Source organism: Eretmochelys imbricata, chromosome 12 (assembly GCF_965152235.1).
Source record: "Eretmochelys imbricata isolate rEreImb1 chromosome 12, rEreImb1.hap1, whole genome shotgun sequence".
NCBI lineage: Eukaryota > Metazoa > Chordata > Testudines > Cheloniidae > Eretmochelys > Eretmochelys imbricata.
This window is the reverse complement of record NC_135583.1, coordinates 39,361,846-39,374,763: the sequence shown is the minus strand read 5'-3', so window position 1 is coordinate 39,374,763 and position 12,918 is coordinate 39,361,846. Positions and strand designations below refer to the sequence as shown.

General features: G+C 42.9%; 1 protein-coding gene across 4 annotated transcripts in view; it reads left to right on the top strand.

The window, feature by feature from the left end:
• The window catches only part of GALNS (galactosamine (N-acetyl)-6-sulfatase), a 66,474-nt gene extending 57,256 nt beyond the window's left edge, over positions 1-9,218 (top strand). For 2 of the 4 annotated variants that reach the window (XM_077830700.1, XM_077830702.1), the window contains 2 exons: positions 2,712-2,829; positions 5,629-9,218. In XM_077830700.1, the coding sequence (XP_077686826.1) occupies positions 2,712-2,829; positions 5,629-5,715 (205 nt within the window). In that variant the 3' untranslated portion in view covers positions 5,716-9,218. The remainder of the gene's footprint in view (positions 1-2,711; positions 2,830-5,628) is intronic. The other 2 variants (XR_013347592.1, XM_077830701.1) reach the window with 2 other exon arrangements.
• The last annotated feature ends 3,700 nt before the right edge of the window (positions 9,219-12,918 follow it).

The window sequence follows — 12,918 nt, the reverse complement described above, 5'->3', positions numbered from 1 at the left end:
CTAGGCTGCTTCAAACAGACCATGCTTCTGGAAATTGTTCAGTCTGTGCCAAATACTGAAAGGATCTAACTGTTGAGGTACTACAGTGATGGATGGTTTGAATACCCCAAGATAGGTAGATAAAAGGATCGGGGTGTTTCTGTTCAGATCAGTCGAGGAAACTGGAATGGGTTCACAGGAACTGATGTTGGGCCTAGATTTCCTCTGGTAATTGAACTAGTGAGGAACACACAAACAATGTCCTGCATGTGCAGATTAGAGCAAGGAGATGCTGTAAATGACACTAGCCTTCTCGATTCTATTCGGCACCATGCACACGGATAACAGATGGCTGGTGAGATGTAGAGCTGTGGGCAAACCCAGTGGCTGTGATTATGATGAAAAGGAGGGTTTCACCATCTACCGCCTTGACATGTATGGAGCAAAAAGCAGCAAAATCACAGCAACATATTGTTACCTGTCAGCCAGGCCACATCTCGGTTTTCCAGCTAATTTTGAACCCTGTGTACCAAAAGCACTTTTGGTGGGTGAAGCATATAACCCTTAGGTATTTTACAAAGAAGATGTGAAGCTTAAAGTTCCGTTTATAAAAGGTTAATAAATGCTGAATAGGGGTTAAATGTGTTACAGACATAAGTAGTATGTGTGTTTAGATCATTATAACCACATCAGTAAAAAGTCTGGTGGTTTTGAGCAACCTATTGATCCGTTGGACTCTAACAATTAATTAACCATTTATTAACCCTTTTATAAATGGCACCTTACTACAAAGTGTGATCAAATAAGGTTTTCAAAGCGCTTTGAGGTCAATAGATGAAAGGTGCAATAGAAGGACAAAGCACTATTGCTATTCGAATGTATTTTCATGTGAAGTACACAAGCTATCTTGGTTTCTGATCTGCCAATCACAGTAGCATTTAGGCTTGAGATGCGTTCTCTCTTTTAAATTTTGCAGCATAGTTTCATTTCCTCCTTTAAAGAACTATCCAATTTCAATAGGCTCCAGTGCCCAATTTATTGGGTAAGTCATTGTACATCTCCTCTCTTACTACATCCACAGCCTTTGTGAGCTTCCCTTTGTGGTGTCTCCTGCCAGCGCACCGGCTCTTCTTTGTGGTCTCTTCCTGTATGTCAACATAGATTAGCTTTTAAGGCCTAACAACCTCCGCTGAATAACTTTTTTTAACAAATGGTCATCCTGGAAGTCCTGTGTGTTGAATGTGACCAGAGAACCTCCAGATACAATGTGGCCATTGTGCCATTCGGGTGCAATGCTGTCTCAACTCACTGGCCATGTGGCTGCTGCTTTGAATGCTCCTTTCAAGAGTGGTAGCCAGAGATGGTCTTTGGGACTGGCAAAACGTTTGGTCGACCCCCAGTTTTCAGAATAGCCTCAGGTGTAAGATAGAACTGTAGAATCTTCTGCAATTGGAGAAAAAAGGAGATAGAGTGTGATGGAATGGGAACTTCACAAGAATAATCTCTCCTGGTGGTCCAACCAAATCATACAGCTGGACCTGGTGATAGTCTCTACATTTGTTCTCTAATCCAGGATACAGCTAGCTAGGTGTGAGAGAGACAGATTAGCTTGCTTGAGCTTGTCATTCCCAATTCCCTTTCGTTCTCTATCAGCATAGCTCAGACCCATCCCCACACTCAGCTTCTCTCTGGAAGGCTGCCGAGGAGATGTGATATTTATAGGGTTTACTGGAAACAGTTGGCACATTGCTGGGCTTCAAAATACGATTGTTTTTCAGAGAAGGAAATTAGCTGGAGTGTGGGGCTGGTGGCCAGCTCCGGCTGTTAGCAAAGAGAGCCGGGGGTCAGGGCCACGTTGCATTGTTTCCCTTTTATCTCCAGAAGCAATTTGCCGTTCTCTGTTTCTTAAGTGACTCTTAATATGGGCAAAATAAGATCATTGGGTATTATCCTCCATTTTAGAAGTATTTGAAGTATTACCACAGTGAAATAGAGTGTAAACCACTTAAACAATACCTACTGAAGTAATCATTCTGATTAACAGGAGATAGGTTCACAGTTCTTTGCATGGGGGCTTTAGGCAGCCAACTCCCCATTAAGGTCAATGGGAGAAGCTCGACTAGTGTTCTGTGTATGAATGTGACCGGTTGGTGCCAGCCAGCAACAATAACGTTGCTGAGAACATTCTTGTGGTTTAAACATGGGCTGGGGAGTTGGGAACTCTGGGTTCTGTCTCTGGCTCTGTCCCGTGAGTTCTCTCTTGAGTTTCCCCATTTGCAGAGTGGGGTTCATGATATTTGCCCACCTCACTGGGGGATTGTGAGACTGAATTAGTCAATGTTGGTAAATAAAATACAAAATCCTTGGGTCGGAGCACAACAAAGTCGCAAAGTACTGCAAAGGGAAAGTGGGTGGGGTGTTCCAAACAACCAAGGCCCCCAATTCCGATTTGAAATTCAATGGAAGTTCAACATCCTGCGCCCTCCAATGCTTCTGGAAATCCTACCCAACTTACTCATTTACTTATTTCAATGTGTTACCAGTGTTCGTATAGTGCTCTAGGCACCGTCCCAGAGCATCCGTACCAGGCATCAGTTTCCCAATGGATTTTAGCAATTGCCCTAAGTCCCATGCGCTGTACAAACTCATGTCCCCTAAACATACCGTACATCAAACCAGACACCAGGGTAGTGTCTAACTAATAACTCCTGTTGCTTTTCATATTGTTCTAGTTTTTCCAGCTCTGAGTATCAGGAAGTTATGGAACAAATATTCCCCAAAGTTCAGCTGCACAAGAAGACCATGGTGCCAGGGGAGCCACAGCTAAACATGTGTGACAAGGCCGTCATGGTAAGGGATTAAAACATAAATCAATTTGAGCATCCTTGTCTTATAATGTATTTTGTAAAGCTTAAAAGTCTCAGCTAACACTGAGGCGGGCTAGAGAAGAAAAGTCATTCAGGCCTTTCGAAGGGCTATCTGGCTACTGCATTGAAGATACAGCCATTGGTTATCTGTGGAATGCCGTAGTACAAAGTGAGCGGCCTTAGGCCTGGATAGTCAACCAGCACACTGTGATAAACTCTGTGACTTCCTTCCTTATAGATAGCACAGTATCCACTGCTCTGGCGCCTTCGCCTCCGTCCTAATCCCCTGTACACATCACAGAAATCCAGCTGCATTGTGAGCAATGGTATCGGCACCTGGGCTCTCGTAGTTCTCCGTGGGTTTGGGTATCTTGGGTCCACCTCCCCAAGCCCTCCCACAACTGTTTTTCCAAAGTCTTCGTGATCTTAAACACAGCAAATGGAGAGGAGTGCTGATTTTCTGTTCAGGTGGTATTTGAAACTGCATGTTTGATAGCTGTGCTTTGGCATTTCAGTCGAAAAGTCCCTGATGTCTACTGAGCTCCTTCTGAACTTGGTGATTTGGGACATTGAGAAGGGCACAGAGCAGTGTGCAAGATCTGAAGCCTGTAAACCCCAAAGAGGGAGAAGTATTTAGTGTAGTCCAAGATGTGTGTCTAGGATACTGGGATGAAACTGAAAAAACGGAAAACGTTGTAGGTTGAATAGCAGGAAAAATCCTCCTGACCATGAAATAATCTTCCAGGGCAAATTCCAACGGCTACAGTATATAACATAGGGAACAGTCTTGCGTTAGTAGAGAGATAGATAGTGTCCCCTTGTAAGTTTTTACCATCTCTAATTTCTAGGGTTTTCATTTCTTGGATGTTGTGCAGGGGGAAGCAATTGAATCAGTCCTCCTGTGCTGCGTTTGTTCACGTTTGCTTTAATAACTGTCATCACTCAACAATGGTATTATATTGCCTGCTTTGATAAATGGATTGAAAGGTTCTCTTAATTTCTGCATGTATCTACTGGTGGGTCCCCATATCTGTTCTTAATGCCAAGCCCATTTACTTGGGTTGTGCACTGAAGAGCCCTTGGGGGACTGGGAAGAGGAATCTTTCCTGTTTGGCTATGGAATAAAGCCGGTCAACCACTTCGTAGCTGTTACTCCAGTCTCAGGACAGGAATAGGCACTGCAACTTCAGCACCTCTGCACCACTGATGTGGCAAAATCCTCCACTCTCTTGTGCTTCCCGTCACTAGTGCGCAGGGAACCCCTGTCGCGCTGCTCTCTCAATGTGCTGGTTTGGAGAAACTGCCCCTATGCCTGGACTCACTCCAGGTTTGTTGGAGGTGGGACTTGGCACATGAAGGGATCTCAGGACATGGTGTTTAAAGAATGGATCTATGAAAGCTGAATGATTTAAATCTTTGAGTCTAAAGCAGATGTAATCCAGGTTTTCAAAAGGATGAAAATTCCCTTTGTTTGTTTGGATCTTTATTGCTTCAGCAGAATGTTTAGCCTGTGACATTTCCAGTGGGTTTCCCGTGTTCTTATGTATTTTGAAAGTGAGAAACATATTTAGAAAACAGAATTAATTGTTCTTAAATTGTCTGGAGCCCTTCATTTCAGGAGACGGGCTCGTATGAAATCTCTCTGCCGTCCCGTTCGCAGCCTGCAGAGGTTGCTGGCACGTCACTGCCATCTGCTGTTAGTTATGTGGAATGTAAACCTGCTCCAGCGTTTTTTGTAGCATTAATCTTTTCCCTGAAGGAATCTGATACTAAACAAATGCAAATGACTATATTAAATAAATTATATATATATTTATCTATATGACAGTAGGTCAGAGCAGACTTGACCTTTAATAACTGACAAGAAGAGTTTCCCATGGATGTATGGGTACTGAGAGAGAGGAAAGAGAGATCAGCATTTACAAGGCTACTGTTTCATAAGAGGGAAAGCAGAGGATTTCTGGAGACAGAACAGGAATCGTAACTTTTCATTCATTTTACTGCAATCCCACATTTCATTTTGTTTTTCATCATTTAAATACTCACACACACTCCCACTCGCCCATGGGTCTGCTGGGTTTCCTCACTGACCATGTTTATCCTCTGCCGCCTGCACACTGGGACAAGATCATTCAAGAAGCGAGAAAACAAGGGAGGCAAATAGCCTTGGTTCACATGCTTTGGCGTGGTCATTATCTAAGCGTCTCCTAATCCATCAATTCATAGGCTAATCCCCCAAAATGCTCATTAAAATGCAAATATTCTTTTCTCTTTCACCCTCAGCCTTCAGAGGCTGCTGTCTTGCACTTGGTTCCTTAAGAAATTTTACAAAATACCTTACTGTTAATAATTACAGCCTCTTTCGGGATCAGGGGCAATTTGAGGGGTTTCACCAAACATGTAGATTTGTTCCCTCATCATGTTACTGGAGAGAGGGGTCACCACAACAGACTGCAGATCTCAGAGGGGAGGCTAATGCAGGTGTCTGTTACTGAAAATGTGGAAGGCAGTTTCATAACCATCTGCTGAAAAGGGATTTGTGGGCTTGCCTGAGGACTGTAGGGATGAAATTCCAAAGGTGTAGATAGACGGACCCTGCTAGCTTCAGTCACGTGTGAAGGTTCCTTTTTCAATGAGAATATCAGAGTGGTCTTGTGTACTAAAAATGTAAATGTGTCTGTTGTGGCTCAGGGCTCATTGTCCAGCTCCTCTTCCAGATCTTGACAGTTTAATTCCACAAGGCTGATTTTATATGTTTGTTTCTTTCTTTCTTTTTTAACAGAATTGGGCTCCTCCAGGCTGTGAGAAGCTAGGAAAGTGTTTGGAACCTCCCAAGTCCAATCCAAAGAAATGCTTTTGGCCGCACTAATATTCCAACACGCAGGGTCTGCTCGAAAGCCGTAAGCAGCTGAGGTCATGGTTCACAATGCACATGGACACTTGTGTTTACGTCATGGAAGGGAGTGATGTAAGATAACATCACATACTCTTCAGAAAGGACCATGGTTACAGCATTACTTCTCAGGGTTATAGCAATTAGCTTTTGTTTAATTCCGTGTTTCTCTTAATGGGTCAAATGAGATGTTGCTGCAATACAGGGTAAATTTTCAGTAATGAATATAATTTTTAAAAGATATAACTAGAGAAGATTTTCAGCCAATCACAACTCTCTCATTCCCTCAGGAATGACATGGCTGTCCAGTCAACTTGCTCCTTTCCCACTCAGGCTGTTCTCGTGGATAACTCTTCATTTAAGTGGCCAAAAGTGGCCTCAAGGGAAGGTCCAAGAAGAAGGTTGCCAAGAACTTTCATACCCTTCAGATAAAATATGCCAGATTTGCTTTGTTTTACTTTCTAGTCACATAGGAATAATGTTTGTAGCTAGCTGCAGTAATTTTCAGTAACTGTTTTTTAAAATTGTACTTATATTGTAAGCTCTTTGAGGCATGGCTTTATTTCCCTTTTATCTTTTTAGTGTGTGTACGCAGCACCTAGCACATTGGTCCCTGATCCTTGGTTGGGCAACTTACGTGCTATCACACGACAAACAACACCAACGGGCTCTGTGTCTCCCTGCTGTAAACATTCCCTTCAATAGCCCAATATTAACCAGCAGCTTCCAGGCGGGAGAATGCCCTGTATTTCTCAAGCATGAATCTGCAAACACAGCTGTGGTGAGCATGAGCTAGGTAATGTTTGTAATGCACTTCGAAGATGAAAAGTGTGATGTAAGTGCTAAATTTTCCTACAGTATTACAGGGAGTTCCTTTGGGACCCAGGGATGGCCCTCCGGGGCTTAGTTCATGATCCATTCACTTCAGAAAATCTGGGTTCAGATATGGATTTGGTCATACTTCCAGCCTGCCAAAGGAAGTCACTTTTCAGTCATATGGGCACAGCCAGCTGGAGGCTCAGAAAGGCGCATTTGCATCAGGATCTTTAGTCTTGGCACTGTTCCCAGTTTATGCTCTATGGGGAATTCTTCTCCCGGTGCAAACTGTCCAAGCGCTGCACTCAGCATCCTGGGGCCAGCATTCCTGTAAGTGTAGTTCTCAGGAAATGTGGATCCCCAGCAGAATTGCACATGGAAGGCTCTTCCCCTGGCTCTGTATCTGGTACTCATGCGCCTCGCTAGTGCTAGCGGCTTTCTGCTGCACAAAGAAAAGTCCTGTGCAGCTTGTCTGAGCCACTGAAGACCCCACCTCTGTCGCTCCAGAGCACCCATTTGTCTTGATGCAGCGGTGAGTTGCTTCAGGAAGGAAACAATCAAGATACCCCACGCTGCTGCACAGCTCTTCCACTCCTCCCCCCACCAAACCCCACAACTCCAGATAAACGGAGACAACCAGCTTCAGTGCCAACCATTATACCACCCTTTGCGACCCTGGCTCTACACCTTTTGCCCAGACGAGCTCTTCCCCTGCCTCCAAGCCTAAATAACCCAATCCGTCTGTTCCCCAAAGTACTTACCTCCTCTAAACCCCTTCACAGAGGCTGGACAGACCCACAGATATAGGATTGTCAAGAAGGGACACTGGAGTTGGCCTTGGCGCCCTTGGTGTCAGGAATTATAACCAGGAATTATCACCCTCTAGCAGAGCCCTCTTAGTATCTCTCAGATCTGCTCGTCTGTCGGCGTGATTTTTCTGCTGTTCTTCGTCGTATTTACCTTGTGGGTTAGAGTGTTCCTTGCTATCCATCAAAGATCTCAGGGCATCTCTGGTTGAGTCCTAACATATTTTATGTATGTCATCACAGTATGGCTGGTCCAAATGGCCCATTTTGAGTGATACGCTGGATGACCAGAGATGATGGATTGGATCCTGAGTGTAGCCAAAGGAATCATTACAAAACTGGCACCCCCGTTTCAGATCTCTCTCCTCTCTGAGCTTGACTGCTGCTGGGGCCTGTCACCCAGAAATGCTCAGAGCTTTACTATCCACGTTTAATACTCTACACTATCAACAGGCATGGAGATCAGAAGATGTTGGATTCCTTCATTATGATGCTCTGAAAATCACTGTCAACCTAAAATGTAATCATTATGAATGTAACGCTATGAGATCTGTGGACGAAAGGCACCATATAAACAGGGGTCAATGCTTGTTCTTTGAGCTCCAGCCCAAACACACTAAGTTATTGCTCATTCTAAGCATTTATACCATGCTTGTCACAGTAGGATCTGGGTGCCTCTTATCCCATGTATTCCTTACCTTCCTCCCCCTTTTTCTTTCTTTCCCAGCTTATCATCTGTCTCGAAGAACTGCTTTTTCACTCTCTATACTCTCTTTTTCCCTGCTGATACAGGCCCATCAACTTTCTCAGTATTTGATCAGTTACATGTAGCCCTGATTTTCATCACTCTGACAAGTCAGTTGCTTGAGATAACACTCCCACACTCCTGATCTCTGTGATCAGAAACAAAGGAACAGTCAGACACCACAAGCCATCATCCTTAGTATATCTGACTGTTCCTTTACTAACTTTAGACTTTGCTAACTCCAGGTGGGTTGCATCAACTGAAACATTCCAGAGGAGCACATAATATTGACATTTTCCCTCCTGTCTTTCTGGTTCTCTAAGCATCATAGTGTTGTATTATTGTCTGGAGAAAAAAAAGGGGGGGGGGAGGGGAGAGAAACCAACTTAGAGAATGTGCAAAAATAAATAAAACTGATGCACAAGCTTGTAAAGCAAAATGGCAGTGCACCCAGCCAGGGCCCCTTAATGGGGGCACAGTAAGAGAAATGTAACAACCTGGGGATCCCATGATGCCTTGTTATGATTACACAGATATCAAGAGTACTGAACTGATTAGGTTTTACAAACAGCCTTAAGTGTTCATTATAATATTTCTAAGATATTGAATTTATAACATATCTCTGGGGTCTGTGATGTGATTTGGAAACAATCATGCCAAAGTGATAAATGCTGAGAAGTGCAGCATTTAGAGCCAGTTTTTTCAAAAGGGTGTGTGGAAAATGTCTGCGTGTGCACATTTATTTGCAGTAGTTGTGCACAAAAATAGCCGTTTAGATGTCTAATTGATCTAATTAATCACTTGCATGTGCTGTTATGACGAGTGAATACACAGATTTTGCACACATCTGCATGCAGAATTCTGGATGCTGTAAGTGAATTGACAGTGATATTTGTTTAATTCTCTGCTCTGCCCTTGTTTCTTTATAAGAGACAGAAATTTCATATGAAGGAGCTATTGCTTTAAATTAAAATGAGAATAATTGTAGCAAATGGAAATAGCTGTATTGTTAAGAAGTATTTTTAATCAATGCCTCTTCCAAAAGTGGACAGTTTTTAAACTTGTGGGCCCAGGGGAATTGAAGAACAAAATAAAAGGGTATTTGATCAGCATGTGCAGCGTGTATTTTCTGAGGCTGACAAACTGAGAACACAGCAACCGAGATGCCAGCACTAGGATTAGAAACAACTAGAAACCGGCCACTCTTCACCCTAGCAGAGTGAGAGCAAGTTGGGGTGAATGGCAGGATTCTAGCCAGGTGCTGATACAGCTCTGAGAGATGGAGCACAGTCTAGGATGGGACTGGGAATCAGGAGAGTTCTTATCCCAGCTCAGCCAGTGATCTGCTGCATGACCCTGGGTAAGTCACTTCCCCTTTCTGTGCCTTTCTTCTCCTCCCACCCTTAATCTTGCCTATTTAGACTGCGAGCTCTTTGGGGCAGTGCCTGTCTCTTACTGTGTTTGGGGAGTGGAGTGGGGGGGAGAAGGGTTCCAGTATAATGGGGCCCTTTACACACTACTGTCATACAAATAAATACCTCACATTGGGACAAATTCACTAATGAGCTCCAACTTTTGCACCACTCTGGTCACACAGAGCAGCTGTAAATTTGGCTTACCTGGCTGGGTAAGGTGAGTTTATGGTTGGCTTCTGTCACTGTAGCAGCACAAAGCAGCCAGAACATATTGGTAAATCCTGCCCTTAATATTTATATAGGACCTTTGATGCAACTTTGATCCAGTCTCCAGCTGCCCAGTGACCTCTCTGGTTTGGGAACTGCCCACACTGAGGCAGGAGTTGGTTTTCTTGTGGCTGTTGGCAGCTCAATCTTCTTTCAAAGGCAGGCGGGCTAGCAGGTAGGTCTGGCTGGTCTGTTATTGGCAGTGATGGTTTCTTGGTGTTTTGCTCTTTTAAGAGGTGTAGTTTGGAGCAGCACATAACATGAACTGAGAGAGGACTTTTGTCTTGAGATTATTCATGGTTATGTGATGTTCCCTTCTTTATATTTAAATATGCCTCCTAAATGGCATAAGCTTAAAAGCTGCCTAGGCTGAGAGACCAGGGAATTCCTTCCTTGACTTTAATTTCCAATTAGCTGATCCAGGAGACTCCAGAGATGGCCCCTTCCTCACCCCTTGAGGCTATGTTATCATCAGCCCCTCAATGCAAAGAAGCTTCTGAAATTGATGTAACTAATAATCATGGGAAAAGTCCTACGATATTCACAGTCTATGGCTCCAAAATTGGAGGCTTGATTTGAAAACCTGCAGCAACAAATGGATTATCTCGGTAGCAAATTAGTCTCTGTGGACCAACAATTTGGGAATCTGCACACTGGAATTGGAAACCAGCAGATCAATTCCAAACACTTACAACCAAGGTTGATGCCCTGCACACTGTGGTGAATATGGTGATGAAAGATAACATGCCTCTGCATTTTAAATGTGAATCCTTGGAAAGCAGTATTAAAAGTGAAAATGCAAAGGTTCTGAACTGACCTGCCAGAATGGAAGGGAATGAGACCTGTACATTTGCTAATCAAATGTTGACCCAGGCCTTGGAACGGAGTCCTCAGGTGGGTACTGAGTTGACAGAGGCTAGTGGGTTTTTACTAATGGACCTAGAACTAATACTAATGCGGAGGAGATGACTGTTGGACTTTATGGGGATATTCATTTTAGCACCTGATCCTGCAAGGTTCTAAGCTTTTTCAGATCCTGTTAACATCAACGGGAGCTAGCAGTTCTCAGCACCCTGCACATTTAAGCCTTTTACTGAGGTATCAGATATGCTCCCAGGGTCACTATCTTTAGTAACGACTTCCCAAAGCCATGTCACTCTTTGTAAAGTGAAGCTGATAAGGTGAGTAACTTTTGGAAGGCTGAGTACCTTGTTTTCTAGGGATGACAACCTCTCCTCAGAACACTAATGATTCTGAACAAAGAAGCACTAATGAAGAACTCATGAGGATAGGGAGCTACTGTTTTCACCTCTTTTTTTTCAAGAATATTCTGATTCAAATCGGGGAGATAAAAATTGAGTGGGATAAGGCAAACTGTTCTGCAGCATGGATGGTGGCTGTTTCACCAGGCCTGGAAGAGGAATCTCACACCAGTGATCTTGCCGCTTTACTGTGCACTGGAAACTTTACAAACTGCCACGCACAATAATTTTCCTTTTTTACCAGGTTTTATAGCAGCTACTCCCAGAACTTCAAAACCCTGTGAACTGCATTGGATTTCGATTGGTGTCAGGATGGTGGTCTTCTTAATGAGTGGCTTGATTTCTCTTTCTTGAGACTTATTTGGAAATGTATGGTTTTGCTTGAATGTTTTTGGCAGTATCAATGTTTGGTACAAATTTCCCATGCATTACTGGAAGAGGTAGTACAGAGTAAGGTAATGTTACGGTTTATGTTTCGTCTAGACTAAACTGTTGTGTTTTGTTGTTGTTTTTTTTAAAGCATGTGAAGAATAACAAAAAAATATTTACTTCCCATTTGGGTGGCTTCCTCTTCTCTTAGGGTTATTTTTGATCCTTGAGCATTGTTTGCTGGAGTCGTGGCATATCCTCTGCTGTGGTTTATATTTATTCCTTCTTCAAGATCTAGTTAAAATCCTATACATATTTTTTTTAAATAATTCCATAAGAAGGTAGATTTCCAGGCAGGAATCTGTCACCTTTTAGGAGAGAAGAAACGTGAAATCAGTCACACTCCCTGAGAGAGAGCCAAGTCAGCAGCTGGCTTTTGGCTTTCAGTGCATTTTATTTCCCTGGAATCAGTTAATACCCTTCTGGGTGATATCTAGGTTGGATGGGAATGAGAGTCCTCCATTGAAAGGGATACAGGCTATAAGCACAGGGAAATGTGATTTGAGGCATTTGTGCCAAATCCACCACTTCTGGATCACTCTCAAAAACCCATTTTCAATGACTAGGCCAGCTAGGGAGCGTAAGGAAGCCAGTAGGAGGCTCTGGATTGGACCCTATGTCATGAAAAGTCTAAGCAGTCATGGATTTATGGCTAACAGTAAATTTACAGCATTAGACTATGGTGCATTTGACTTTATTACAGAAACCTTCCTAATTATCCAATACCAAAGCAGATTCCAGCAGAATATGCGTTTCCATCAAAATCTAAACCTTTGGCGAAGTCTGGTGGATTTCACTGGAATTTCTTTTCAGAAGAAAACCAGGGAAAAGTTTTGACCATGTTGAATCAGTTTCCAACATATTTGGAAGGAAACATTTCAGTTTTTTGTTCTGAAAGGACATTTTCAAAACTTTATTTTGTGTTATAATTCTAAATTTCAAAAAATTGAAATGAAATATTTTGATTATGAAGGAGGGGTTTGTGGAATGAAGCCAGATTTCCAAAGCTTGAAATCCTTGGTGAAATGAAATGTTTTCCTTCTACCAATGAGTAGTTAATCAGATTAAAGTTAGATATCAATGTCTTATAGACATGTGTGTATATAATACTTCTCACATCAGGATCTCAAAGCACTTTTTACAGGCTTAACTAATTAAACTTCCCAGAACCCCTGTGAGTGAGGTGTAGCCTGGTTAATTTGGTATGTTTGGGTTGGTAGTACTAATGGGGATCTTAAACCACAGTGACTTGTGCTAAGGGTTCGGCCTCCTGAACACCTACAGTATCTGGATCAGTAGAGTGAGAATCACCTTTAGGAATTCCATTATGTGTAGAGACTCTAGGAGTCCATGAGGAACTGTGAGTGTATGACATGTGGTCACAGGTTATCAAACATCCTCTTATTGACCATTTAATTAAGCAGATGAACAATGCCCCA